This window comes from Macrobrachium rosenbergii, chromosome 51 (assembly GCF_040412425.1).
Source record: "Macrobrachium rosenbergii isolate ZJJX-2024 chromosome 51, ASM4041242v1, whole genome shotgun sequence".
Lineage (NCBI taxonomy): Eukaryota > Metazoa > Arthropoda > Malacostraca > Decapoda > Palaemonidae > Macrobrachium > Macrobrachium rosenbergii.
The window spans coordinates 5,415,751-5,430,295 of record NC_089791.1 but is presented as its reverse complement, the minus strand read 5'-3'; the positions used below and the strand labels follow the sequence as shown (position 1 = coordinate 5,430,295).

The window sequence follows — 14,545 nt, the reverse complement described above, 5'->3', positions numbered from 1 at the left end:
AAAGTGCATTTAGTCATGAAAATTATATGAAAATACAGTAATTATTGAATATTTCTCAGTGAAAAATACTACGAATGGGCAAATTTTCCATGAATAATGTGTATATGTGTTCCACAGAGAAATCCGCGAATCGTGAGACAGCAAACACGGGGGGGGGGAGGTTACTGTAACAGCATTTTGTCCATGTCATCACCAATGAAGTCTCAGAGGGAGGGAGTTGAAAAAACTCTCAAATCTCTCATCAAGAATTAATGCATTCTGAGTCTTTGCCGAAAACTTAGGGCCAAAGAGTAAACCGAGCCACTGCCATCCCTCCAAGTGCTGGACAAGATGAGAAAGGCTATGTAGCTCCCTCACCCAGTTCCCTGAAGCCAAGACTAGTAGATACAGTTTAGAGTATCAGATTTCCATCCAAAGCCTGTCCCAGGGGATAAAAGAGGACCATTTTCAGACTACCAAGGACAGGAGATACCTCCCACTCAATAGGTCAGAGTTCCTGAGGAAGGCAAGACTGCTTGAAACTCCTATGAGCATAGATATCTCCACTTAAGTGGAGAGATCCAGAACTGTCAGTCTAATGACCTGGGGTAAGGCTGAGCAAAAGCCTTTTACCACTGAGACTAGGAGGAGTTTGTCTTGACAAAGGTGGATGAAGCAGTCTGCAATCTACTGAACAGATGCTCTGACCAGAAAGAGATTCTTCCTATGGCACCAACCACAGAAGATAGCCCATTTTCCTTGATACATGTGTTTGTGGGGGAGCAACAGAGGTAGCCAGACATCTTCCTTGAAGCCTTGTGAGAAAAATCTCTCTCACACTGGATATGCTGGATAACCTCCTTGCATGAAGCTAGAGGGAGTGCACTATCTGGTGGTACCTCTGAGCATGCAGTTGACAGAGGAGGAGGCCAGAGGGGAATCTCTCTTAGCACCACAACCGAGAATCAGCTTATCTGAGTACTGTTCAGCTTGGAGCCAACAAGAAGCATCTAGGATAATCCTTAGACCAGGGGCTGATGAGCACTCTGTTGATCATCCAGAAAATCAGGCTGGGCTGCAGAAAGGCATAGACATCCACATTGTCCCAGGGGCATTTGAAAGTGTCTTCTGTGGCCTGCGATGCAGGTAGCAAACTACTTTATGTATGCATGCTGACTATCCACTAACAGTCCTTTAGATTCCACATACCATTCTTATACAGTGGATTGAAAGTAAGTTTTTCATCAACTTTGGAGAGTACAGGGAAAACAAAGATTGGCCTACCATTTCAACATAAGAATCTGTAGAATCTAATAATCTTGGGAGACAACACACTACAAACTTTAAAAAAAAACAAAAGAGAGAAACCATCAGGATCTTCTCCACCCCAGCTATCAAGATTATCCAGAGTTTTCTTAACATCTCTGGAGTGAAATGGAAATATTGTAAGAATAGGTTCAGGATGACAATTACTGTACCAGGGAATGGGACATCCTCAGCTGATTGCTTAGCTTCAAAAGCTTGATGAAGCAGTTCAGCCTTTTCCTACAGCCATTAACCAATCTACCATCACCTGTTAGTAGTGGTGGAATGGAAGATAGCTGATGCAAATTTAGTCCACCATAGATGAGGCTGAGTAATTCCTTCCAGTTTCCTCTTCAAGGAATTACTGTAATTTCTCTAGGTTGTATGCTTAGTTTTATTCGCAGCATGGCGAGACTCAACAAAAATTGCTTAATTTTCATTTGAACGATTTCGTCTCCATGTGTTGAATTTGGTCTATTTGTTATGGTAGGCTTGTCTACATGTACAGCATTATCAAACCATGCCTGATTATTTATCCTAAATTTGATGACCTTTCTAGGGACATATTAAAATAGCCATCAGCATTTCATTTAACTTGCTCTTGGGATCAGGATCTAATATAGCATCCGAAACACTAAGTGCCTGACAAGTGTCAATAATGCAATCCCAGTTGGCTCTAGATTTCAGCCAGACCATTTTTCCAATGGTTGTATTAGGAATACAGACAGTCCCCACTTATCGGCAGCATCGGTTAACGGAGTTTTGGTTTTACAACGTTTGGCTAGCAACACTATTAACCAGATTTTCAGCGCCAGTAAGCAGTTTATCAGCATTGGCAGGTGGTTTATTGGCGTTGGTAGGCGGTCTATTGGCATCAATAAGCAATCTTCAGAATCAGTAAGCAGTTTATTGGCGTCAGTAAGTGGTTTATCAGTGCCAATCGGCACATACAGCGTCATAAACGCCAATTATTACCATAATTATTGTGATGTTCTGGTTAACAACGATTTTTAGTTAGTGGCTCTCAGCTGGGAATGGAACCCCTGTCGTCAAACAGGGACTGCCTGTATACTGATTGACAACTATATCCACCTCAGTGGCGCAATGATCGGATGTGCCTAAATATTCACAGGCCTTGGACTTGATAATAGCTGGAACATCTGTGAATATGAGGTCTAATCTATTACCAAAAATGTGTGCAGGTTCCTCAATTAGCTGGACAAACTCGAAGGATACACAGAGCTCAAGCGCACACTGGTCTTGTTGATCTGTGGAATTTGAATTTAGCCACTCACTGTGCTTTGCATTACAGTATCCACAAATAACAAATGAAACTTTGGAACCCTGTGACAGCCAAACTAATCCCTTCCTAAAGACAGTCATATATAGAATTGTCAATACTGTATTTGGATTGCAGTAAACAGCAAATACATAAACATTGTAGAACTTACTGAAAGTTTTAAAACAAAGAACTTCATGGCAACTAAGCTCCAAATTTTTCTGATGATAAATAGGTTGTCTGACTTAAGTGTATACAGTATGTACAGCCATACCTTGCGCATGTGGGATGTTATGATGATAATTAAAGTCATGGCCATCAAACCCTGAGATTAAAAACTAAACCTATGACTTGTTACTACTTAAAAGAGTCTCAGATAAAAACATCAGATCGTAGTTATGGGCACAAATCTGGAGATCAAGAAAATTTGACCTTACGCCCCAAATATTTGAGTCAATTACTTTGCAATTTTTCTAACTGTAATGAGTAACAAGCCCAGGGTTCAGCTCAATGTGTCCCAAAAGAATTAAAATTAATAAAATAATATCAGTATCAAAACTAATACATAGCTCTTGACAACATTAACATTGTAAAAATCAAAATAATAGTAAACAATATTGTCATCAACAATAACAGTATTTACATTATTTACAAAAATCTTGTTGAAAGTATAAATAAACTTGACCACATGTCAGTGAAAAAAGCCCTGAAAGCAATTGGTCGACAAGGTGGGGCAAACCTGGCAGATTTCTTTTGCCCTACAAGGTGTGCCACCTTGTAGGGCAAAAGAAATCTGCCAGGTTTGCAACAACAACTAGGGAGGACAGTCAGAATGATTTAGAAGTAGAATGCACAGAAGGAAAAGATTAAGTAAAGACAAAGGCACTTTCCTGATAATCTTTTAAATATTCCCATGGTGAGATATTCCAAGTGTGCATTTCATATTTTGTAGGATTATTCTGTAATAAGGAAATTAACATTGGGAAATGATCACTGGTGTGTCAGTCATTAACTGTATTCTTTTCTAATCTGCCAACTATACTTAAGGCACATTTTAATGTATCAATTTCTAATAATAACATAGTCATTTTTTGTAAATTTCCCCCAAACATCGGTAATGTTTTATTACCTTCGTGATTTACTTAAATTATCTAGTCGTCTCCCTATTGAGTGTTTTATATTTATTCATTCTGTTAGCTTACCAGAACACCATGGAACTTTGTGTTTTGTTGGATAGATTCTGATTTTGGTATTGCGATAAATTTATCAGCAGAATTTTTAATGAAACCAAGAAATTTATTAGTTTCATTAAGGTCTTTTAAATACAGTATTCGAATGGTGGAATACTCTTAGTGTGCATTTCATATCACTCCCAATCTGCTTTATAAATGTTATAGTGAGTGATATGCTTTGCAGGATTATTCTGTATTAAGGAAATTAATATTGGGAAATGATCACTGGTGTACAAGTAATCAACTGTATTCCAATCTAATCTATTTAATATACTTGAGGCACATAGAGTTAAGTCTACTGAGGAAAGTGTTTTTGAACAGTATGTGCTGATTTCAACATCTCTGCAGCATACATCATTTGAATCCATGAATTTGTCTATTTTACTCCCTGTTCTATTTGAGCTTGTACAATTATAGCTCCATACTGGGTTGTGAGCATTAAAATTGCCTACTACAGGCAGTCCCTGCTTACTGACGGCATCGGTTAACAGCAATCTGGTTTTACAGCGCTTGTCTGGCAATGCCATTAACTGGATTTTCGGCACCGTTCTCCAGTTAGCAGCATTGACCTACACTTAACAGTGGAGCTGATCTCTAGTTAGCAGCACCAATATCCGGTTAACAGGGCCATTAAACAGGCTATTAGTGCTATTATTGCCAATTTTCGGTTAGCAACGTTCAGTTAGGGAAGGAACTCCTGCCGTTAGCCGAGGACTGCCTTATTAATGTAGGTTCCTTGGCAGTGTTAACCCTTAAACGCCGAGCCTCTATTTACAAAAACGTTTCCTGTATGCCGGCGGCGTTATAGTTAGCGCTGGAAAAAAGTTTTTTTCAAAAATCACAGCACTCTTAGTTTTTAAGATTAAGAGTTCATTTTTGGCTAATTTTTTTGTCATTGCCTGAAGTTTAGTATGCAACCATCAGAAATGAAAAAAATATCATTATCATATATAAATATTGGAATATATGACAGCGAAAAAAAAAACTCTTATATAATTGTATACAAATCGCGGTGTAAGCACAACGGTTAAAGCTAATGAGTTAATTTTTTTAGTTGTATTGTACACTAAATTGTGATGATTTTGGTATATAACAAAATTGTAAAACGATCAAAGCAACACAAAGAAAATATTATCACAAAATGATGCATGAATTTGTAAACGCGCGGACGTAAAAAATGTTTTTTCAAAAATTCACCATAAATCGAAATATTGTGCTAGAGACTTCCCGTTTGTTGAAAAAATGAAGCTAATTGATTGAATATTACTAGACTGTAAGTGTTTTAGCTTACAATTTCAGTTTTCGACCATTTCGGTCGAGTTATAAAGTTGACCGAAAGTCGAATTTTTCTATTTATCGTGATTTATATGAAAATATTTCAAAACTGATAAAAGCTACAACCATGAGTTATTTTCTGTTGTATTGTACATGAAATTGCTCACATTTTCATATATAAAACTTTTATGTAACAACTAATATACAACGGTGCAAATATTACGACAACGAGATGAAAGAATTTCTGAGATGTTTGGCTGAGTTACCACAAAGATGTAAGGAAAATGTTTTTTAAAAAATTCACCATAAATCGAAATATTGTGCTAGAGACTTCCAATTTATTGCAAAATGAAGGTAAATGATTGAATATTACTAGAATGTAAGAGTTTTAGCTTACAATTGCGTTTTTACCATTTTGGTCGAGTTAAAGTTGACCGAAGGTTGAAATTTTGGCAGTTATCGTGATTTATGTGAAAATATTTCAAAACTGATAAAAGCTACAACCATGAGCTATCTTCTGTTGTATTCTACATGAAATTGCGCACATTTTCATATATAAAAGTTTATGTAACGAACTAATGTAAAATGATGCATGAAAGAATTTCTGAGATGTTAGAGGCCGAACATTTTTTCACAACAACATAGAAGAAAAATTAAGCTAATTGATTGAATTTCTGAGATGTTTTAGCTTATAATTGCGTTTTTGACCATTTTATTTACTGACGCTTGAAATTTTGCCAGACGTGATTTAGAAAATATTTCAAAACTGAAAAAACCATTTTTTTCTGTTTTCTAGAAATTCACCATAAAAAACTTTATGTAACAACTTGTGCATAGAGACTTCCAGTTTGTTGCAAAATGAAGGTACATGATTGAATATTACTAGAATGTAATGAGTTTTTAGCTTAATGTCAAGTTTTGCGTTTTTTTTGTGACCATTTCAGTCAAGTTAAAGTTGACCAAAGGTTGAAATTTTGGCAGTTATCGTGATTTATATGAAAATATTTCAAAACTGATAAAAGCTACAACCATGAGTTATTTTCTGTTGTATTGTACATGAAATTGTGCACATTTTCATATATAAAAACTTTATGTAACGGCTAATATAGAACAGTGCAAAAATTACGACAAAATGATGAAAGAATTTCTGAAATTTTTCCAAGCCGAAACATTACAAGCCAGGCGTAAGAAAAAGTTTTTTTAAAAATTCACCATAAGTCGAAATATTGTGCTAGAGACTTCCAATATTTTGCAAAATGAAGGTACATGATTGAATATTACTAGAATGTAAGAGTTTTAGCTTACAATTGCGTTTTTCGACCATTTCAGTCGAGTCAAAGTTGACCGAAGGTTGAAATTTTTTGTAGTCGACGTACGGTACGTCCACTTGGCACCCAACAGACAATTTTAGTCGACGTATGATACGTCCAGTAGGCATTTAAGGGTTAAGCAATTCTTCAAGTTTTATCAATTTCATAATTTTTATTATGATCATTGTATAAATTATAAATTACAGGTATATAACTAATTTTTTGGGGATTTTAATACCTGATATTTGCAAATCAGTAATGTTTACAGGTGCTATGCCATAAACTACTTTATGATATACACTCGGCAAGAAAAGTGAGGATACAGTTTTTTTAAATCTTCGGACATATATTGCTAAATAATGAGACATCTGGCAACTTTAGAAAGGGGAGGAGCTTCAGTCTTATTGTGTTTGTTTTTTTGCTTGACCTCCTATAACTTTCAATCATATTCTACGGTTCTGAAATCATTGATACTTAAATGCAGTAGTAAGCTTTACAGTATTCGTTCAAGTTGTAATTTGCAGCGACAGTTCTGAGCAAAATAAACATTTTTCCACATAACCTACGAAGTAACCTTGCACATATGAATTTATGACACCACAATGAACGGAGTGCTTGCATAATCGGAAACGCGATCTTCCATAATGAAATCAAGAGTTAAATTTGAGCTATGTCCAACGAAAGACTTGGGGAACAATAAAGGAACGAATGCAATGTTATGAGAGAGAGAGAGAGAGAGAGAGAGAGAGAGAGAGAGAGAGAGAGAGAGAGAGAGAGAGAGAGAGAGAGTTGTTGTGTAAGCCTGGGCCTTTATGTAGAGCTACTCATTTCATTACTTTTTCTTTTTAGAGATTGAGCGATACTATATTTGTATATATGTTTTAGCAATGGAGAGAGAGAGAGATTGCTGTTGTGTAAGCCTAGGCCTACATGTAGAGCTACTCATTCCATTATTTTTTTTTCTTTTAGAGATTGAGTGATACTATATTTGTACAGTATGTTTTAGCAATGGAAAAGAGAGAGAGAGAGAGAGAGAGAGAGAGAGAGAGAGAGAGAGAGAGAGAGAGAGAGAGAGAGAGAGAGAGAGAGAGAGAGAGAGAGAGACTGAGACTGGTACAAGACATGTACATAAGCTAGAGAGGTCTAGAGATGACTGAAAACATCCAGTTACTTGTGTTTTGCCACCGAAGTTATCGCGGGCTCCGAACATCATAGAGAACGCTCTTGGATTTAAATAGATTGGGTCAACCTGCCCTAGCTGTTACAACATTTACTGCCATTAATTCCAGCTGACCTTTAACACCGTGAAATACAAATATGAATCTGTAAAATTAAAGAAATTATCATTACCTCATATGATGATGATGCAATAAAATATTGCGTTCTGATAAACAGTACTGTTCATAACGGAAAACGAGAATATTGCCGTTCTGATAAACAGTACATTCAGAACTGAGATATCCACACACTATCTTTTAGATCTCTATGAACGAAGTCATCTGAGAAATTCTGATTACTTCGGACATGCATGGTGTTTTTAAGTATCTGAACGTTTTTGTTTTGCAGATTTAACTTATATGATATAATTTGCATTGTATTTTCATATTTACTACGAAATTTATTATGTGTTTTCTGTAAGAAAAAATTAAAATTCAATGAACGAAAATCTAAAGAAAACTGTATCTTCACTTTTCTTGCCGAGTGTACATATACTGGCTGCACCTAAATTCCCTTCTTCCTCTCATCTCTCATAATGTAGATGCTAAGATGTATTTACCATTGTTGATACTGTTTTGTTGACACTGTAAACATATCATCATTGGTTCATATTCTTTTGGTAATCAGTGTATTTCTCCTAAATGTAATCTGGTCTGTAGACCATTTGTGCTCCATTGTATAATATAGCTATTGATTATTATTATTAAGATAAGATAGTTTAACCAGACCACTGAGATGACTATTAGCTCTCATAGGGCTGGCCCAAAGGATTATGATGAAATACCAGGTCTAGGCCTGAGGCCTAGAACTGGGACCAAATAGGTGATGAATGAGTGAACATTAAATTAAAAACTGCAAAAAGGCATACACTCTCATGCTGGAACACACACAATAAATACATTTATACTCACGTTCCATATATACTCGTTAAAAAGGTATATTAACCCTTAAACGCCGACTGGACATATCATAAGTAGACTAAAATTGTCTGTCGGGTGACGAGTGGATGTACCGTACATCGACTACAAAAAATTTCAACCTTCGATCAACTTCGACTCAACCGAAATGGTAAAAAAACGCAATTGTAAGCTAAAACTCTTACATTCTAGTAATATTCAATCATTTACCTTCATTTTGCAACAAATTGGAAGTCTCTAGCACAATATTTCGATTTATGGTGAATTTTTGAAAAAATTTTTCCTCACGTCCAAAAGTAACTCGACCGAAAATTTCAGAAATTCTTTCGTGATTTTGTCGTAATTTTTGCACCGTTTTATATTAGCCATTACATAAAGTTTTATATATGAAAATGTGCGCAATTTCATGTAAAATACAACAAAAAACAACCCATGGTTGTAGCTTTTATCAGTTTGGCAATATTTTCATATAAATCACGATAAGTGACAAAATTTCAACCTTCGGTTAACTTTGACTCGACCGAAATGGTCGAAAAATGCAATTGTAAGCTAATACTCTTACATTCTAGTAATATTCAATCATTTACCTTCATTTTGTAACAAATTGCAAGCCTCTAGCACAATATTTCGATTTATGGTGAATTTTTGAAAAACTTTTTCCTTAAACAACGCACTAACTCGACCAACATCTCAGAAATTTTTTGTCACTTTGTTGTAATGTTTGCACCATTTTATATTAGTTGTTACATAAAGTTTTATATATGAAAATGTGCGCAATTTCATGTAGAATACAACAATAAATAACTCATGGTTGTAGCTTTTATCAGTTTTGAAATATTTTCATATAAATCACGATAAGTGCCAAAATTTCAACCTACACGGTCAACTTTGACCCGACTGAAATGGTCGAAAAAGCAAATGGTTGTAAGCTAAAACTCTTACATTCTAGTAATATTCAATCATTTACCTTCATTTTACAACAAATTGGAAGTCTCTAGCACAATATGTCAATGAACTATTAAAATAGGCAGTTATAAGCATTTTACGGGTGTATATAGCCTACTTAAGAGTAACAGTAGTAGGAGAGTACTGTAATGTAAGGTTACTTTGGGTGTTTTGGGATGATGGTTTGGGGTATATTTTTGTATGAAATAATATTAAAGTGTTTTAGTATGATAATTTAAGGTATATTTATGTTTGAACTATCAAGTTAAGCAGTGAAATATTAAAATAGGCAGTCACAAGCATTTTAGTTTAAGGGGTACAAGGTATTTGGCAGTTATAAGCCTGCTATAAGTTAGAGGGGATTTTTGCATTTCCGCAGCAGGTTCTGCAACCTATTCCCGCATAAAAATGGGGGAGCACTGCACATTATCTATATTTTTTAAAGACAAATAGTCTTCAGTCTGACTTTTTGTTGTGGCTTCTATAAGCCACATCTTTTATTTTGTTTGTCTGAACAATATTTCTGCCATTGAATGCCTTACAGTATAATACTCTAAATAATTTTCCAATTTTAGTGCAGAGTTTTTTGTTCAGTTTCCACACAGTTAGAAACCTTGACCAACTTCCACTTCCAAAGTGGGAGTCAAAGTGAGTCAAGGTTGGGTCATATAGATATTTACTCTTTTTGGGTTTACTGTATGGTATTAGGGTTTTATTACTGCTTTGACTTTTGTAAATTGAATTTTCCTTAGAAAAGTCCATTGCCATGCCAGAAGTCATAAGGGGGTTAGGATTCATATCCATATGACGAATAATATCAATTTTGTCAAGGATGAGGTCCCTTTTACCAGGGAGGCCCAACAGGGGGTGAAGCAATACAGTACTTTTACCCACAGTGGTAACTACCCTGGGATCATCACCTGGATATACACAATACCTTCAGTGCCTATGGGGTCATCAGTCCTCTGAGATCGGACCCAGCACTAAGGCATGGTTTAACAAAAATTTCCCCTCGCTTGACCACATCAGCTACTCAGGTACTCTAGTTCTATGAGTGGAGTGGCATACCATCCAACTCCACCCTCCTCCAAAGTTACAAGAGTAGTGGCTTCCATAATTCAATAACATGCAAAGGTTGTCAACGAAAGAGGAAGAATGGAAAGGGAAAATTTATAGGAGGAGGAGGAGGAGTAAAGGAGTTACAGGTCCCAATGTTCGGTTGAATCCACAGCGGAGAGAATAAGCGTAAAGGAGCATACACTCCCTGCAGTGGATCCCTAAGCGCATCCCCACCCCCACCCCCAACAGCTCATCAAGGGGTTGTGATGTATGAACTGTTCAGGTCTGTATCCCAATCCTCCTCGTAGCATCTCTGATCAGACACATTTTTGGAGGTGGAGAGTTGATGAGAACTCTTGAAGAGGTTCTGGTCATCAAGTCCCCATTCAAGATCCTCTCCAATTTCCCTGTTCAAGGACATGAGCTTGGGGGAAGGATTATCTGGAGGAGATCAGTGCTGCTTCAGTTGCCAATGAAGTGGGTGAGGTGCACTCTCCCATGTGGAACAACCTTCCCTAATGAAAACAAGTGGCCAATAAAACCAACCATTAACTGAGCTGGCTGATGCACAATTCTGCCCAGGTACTGTGTCTCTTGCTTGGAGGTGATATCCAACTTCTCCCAGTTTATCATAATCCCCAAGTCCTCACAAAATGCAAATAAGGGTCCTCTGTTCCCAGAAAACGTTTGAGGATGGTGGAACTAACCAGTCACCTACGTAACAAACATGCATATACTGGTGAATAGGCTCAAACTCATACCAAGGTGAACACCCTTGTGAAAACCTGCAGAAGCACTGCCAGTCCAAAGCACAGGGCTTTGAACTGGTACACCATCCTCTTGCAAACAAAGTTGAGGTACTTCATTGGTCCTCACTCTTGAGAGAGGAAGGCACACCAGTCTGCTCCAGTGCCCACTCATAAGACCATGGCACATGATCACTGCTATTACCAACCGATGTACCCTGGTGTAGAGCAAGGTTATGAGTGGTTGTCATGCTTCTTATGGAACTATCTATACAGGAGGAGGAGGAGGAGGAGGAGGAGGAGGAGGAGGAGGAGGAGGAGGAGGAGGAGGAGGAGGAGGAGGAGGAGGAGGAGGAGGAGGAGGAGGAGGAGGGAGGAGGAGGAGGAGGAGGAGGAGGAGGAGGAGGAGGAGGAGGAGGAGGAGGGAGGAGGAGGAGGAGGAGGAGGAGGAGGAGGAGGAGGAGGAGGAGGAGGAGGAGGAAATAGTCATGATTCTCTACACTCAAAACAAAACCAAAAAATAAAACATGAACTTCAACTTAGCTGTAAGCAGACACACAGTAGATGTCCTCAGTTGACAGCAGCCAGAAAAAAAGTGCTTGCCAAGCAAGTGATGGTATTCCCCAATTCATCCCCCTAAACCACCAGTTAACTACATTGTTACCAACTTTGAAAGATCAATTCCAGCTTGCAATGAAGAATAATCTTACACATAAGATCCTGGTTTGTATTTCTGTAGGAATAAATATGATTTATAATGAAGTACAGTTCAGAAGAAAGTGAAAGTAAATGCTATCATTATCAGTTAAGCAAAGATACCTGAAATAAAACAAAATATTTACAATTGTACTATAATATATTTATCTCAAAACTTGCCTCCCCTAAAAGGCTTTGTAGTCTACGCTTCAGAAAAACTACAGTATTTCAAGATACTGTACACACAAGTCCATTACGTTCCAAGGTCACAAACAGCATTACCAAAACTAATACAGTGCTACCCAGCTTTTTCATGCTTCACTTTTTCGCACTTCATTTTGTTGCAGATTTTTGCGGAACATATTCACTTTTCCGCGGAGGGAACTTTCACTAATTTGCAAATTTTGTAGATGACAGTACTACAGGGTAAGTACATGTAAATTATTTTTATCCAAAAAATCTGTATTTAGTCATTTTGTAGATGACATTACTACAGGGTAAGTACATGTAAATTATTTTTATCGCAAAAATCTGTATTTAGTCACAAACACAATATGAAAAAATATACAGCAGTAATTTGATTAGTTGTCAAGCGTTCTGTAAGACATATTTATTTAATTTTTATTAAAGATTTATGTAATTTGTATTAAACATTTTATAGATATTTTGCTGTGTTTACATTAATATTAATATTTTATAATTAGTAAATCATTGTTATAAGCACTTTAGGGGCATTTATACATAAGAGGTAAAAGGTTACTGATCTAAGATGACTTTGGGTGTTTTTGGATGATGGTTTGGGGTGCATTTTAGTTTGAATTGATATTAAATTGTTTTAGTATGATAACTTAAGGTATATTTTTTTAACTACTAAATTGGGCAGTGACCTTTTAAAATAGACAGTTATAAGCGTTTTAGTTTAAGGGGCACAGTGTATTTGGAAGTTATAAGCAGTTATAAGCATTTTTTGAGGGGATACTACATTTCTGCAGTGGGTTCTGGAACCTATCCCTGCAAAAAAATGGGGGAGCACTGTACCTCCTAATCATTGTAGCAATGAAATCTTTGTTAAAGTCCTGTCCATTATGTCAATAGAATAATTCTACCAGCACTTTTTGTTCCCTTGTTGCCTTCCAAGATCTGAACAGGTATACTATAATTTCACAGCAGATAACAATACCTCTGGGACTGGGGCCAAGGGATGACTCTTCAGAATCCTCCTGAGCTTTGCTGGCTTGTAATGAGGCTAGTCTGGCAAGGAGCTTTTGACGTTTCCGAAGCTTTCTAACATAAGACTCAACATGCTTAGTTGTAACCTGAGGTAGTGCTACATGAGGAGGAATTTCACGAACTTCTACAAAACTTTCACCCCATGTTTTTGTGAAGAAGTCTCTCTGAAATCAACAAAGTACACATTTAATCGCATAAACTTAAGTTCTTAAAAACAAGTACAGTGCTGTATCCATTTTTCAGACTCGTTGATTTTCATAATATAAAAATAAATCTGAACTTAAAATATATAAATTAGCTTAAAATATAAAAATGAACAGGAAATATAGTGAAATAGCCATGCTTAAAAATATTTCTTTACCACAAACAACAGACTGTCAAAAATCTGAAAAATATAGGGGTAAGGCTATCAAGTGGATCACATAGAAATTACAAGTCACTAAAATGTTGACAGTAATCAAATTTAAAAAATCATCATAATAAACCTTCCTGCAATTGCATTTACCTTCATCCCCTTTCTAGGGTCATTGAGAACAGCTGGTATATTCTGAGTTGAAGAGAAAACACCCCATTTTTCCTCTCCATTTCTTGTCTGTGACTTTGATATCACTCCTGCGTTTCCTAGGTATACGGGTGAAATATATTCAAATAAGGGAACAAGGTCACTACTATAACCTTATCCTCATTAGTTCCATTTTTATTTTCAAACATTTTCTTGAACAGCAGATTCAAAGATTCTAAGAACTAAACACTTGGTAAAACTTATTATCATCATGAATTTGCTCAATGAGACAAAGAAGCTACATTTCTTGACTTTCAAATTATTGTTCTCTAAAGAGTGTTGACAACTAGAGAAAGGTAACATTAATAAAAGCTGGATGCTTAGCAGGATGAGACCCAAGGGAATGCAAGAAAAGTTATAAGCAGAAAGCTATGTAGCTGAATCTGAAGGATGCTGCAAATAACCTTCAGTACCATACTTATGCATGTGTGGGTGGTTGCAAGGATGTGTTTCCACTTACAGTGTGCCTTGAGTAGTATACTGTAAATTTCACTAAATGCTCTTTGCACTTTTCGCTTTTGTCACTGACTTTTCTAATGCTTCCTTTAGTCTCCTCTTAACTGTCCCTTTTCTTTGATGTTACCTTACTCCAATTTTCAACCATTGTTCTAGAACAAATCATCTGGGAAGACTATGGAGTATAAAATTGGAAACTACTTTATATTAACAATCTATGACAAGCACTGTAAAATGAAAGCCCTATATTTAGAAAAATCTGGTAAAAGTTACGACAACAGCAAAGAATTGCTAAACCATTGTCCAGGGCATTTTAAAAAATTGACTGGGCCATTT

At 36.5% G+C, this 14,545-nt stretch overlaps 1 protein-coding gene across 1 annotated transcript in view; it reads right to left on the bottom strand.

The window, feature by feature from the left end:
• The window catches only part of scat (VPS54 subunit of GARP complex scat), a 253,813-nt gene that overhangs the window by 231,170 nt on the left and 8,098 nt on the right, over positions 1-14,545 (bottom strand). The window contains exons 2-3 of the mRNA XM_067094594.1: positions 13,697-13,866; positions 13,142-13,355 (exon numbers count right to left, since the gene is read on the bottom strand). Coding sequence (XP_066950695.1) covers positions 13,142-13,355; positions 13,697-13,866 — 384 coding nt within the window. The remainder of the gene's footprint in view (positions 1-13,141; positions 13,356-13,696; positions 13,867-14,545) is intronic.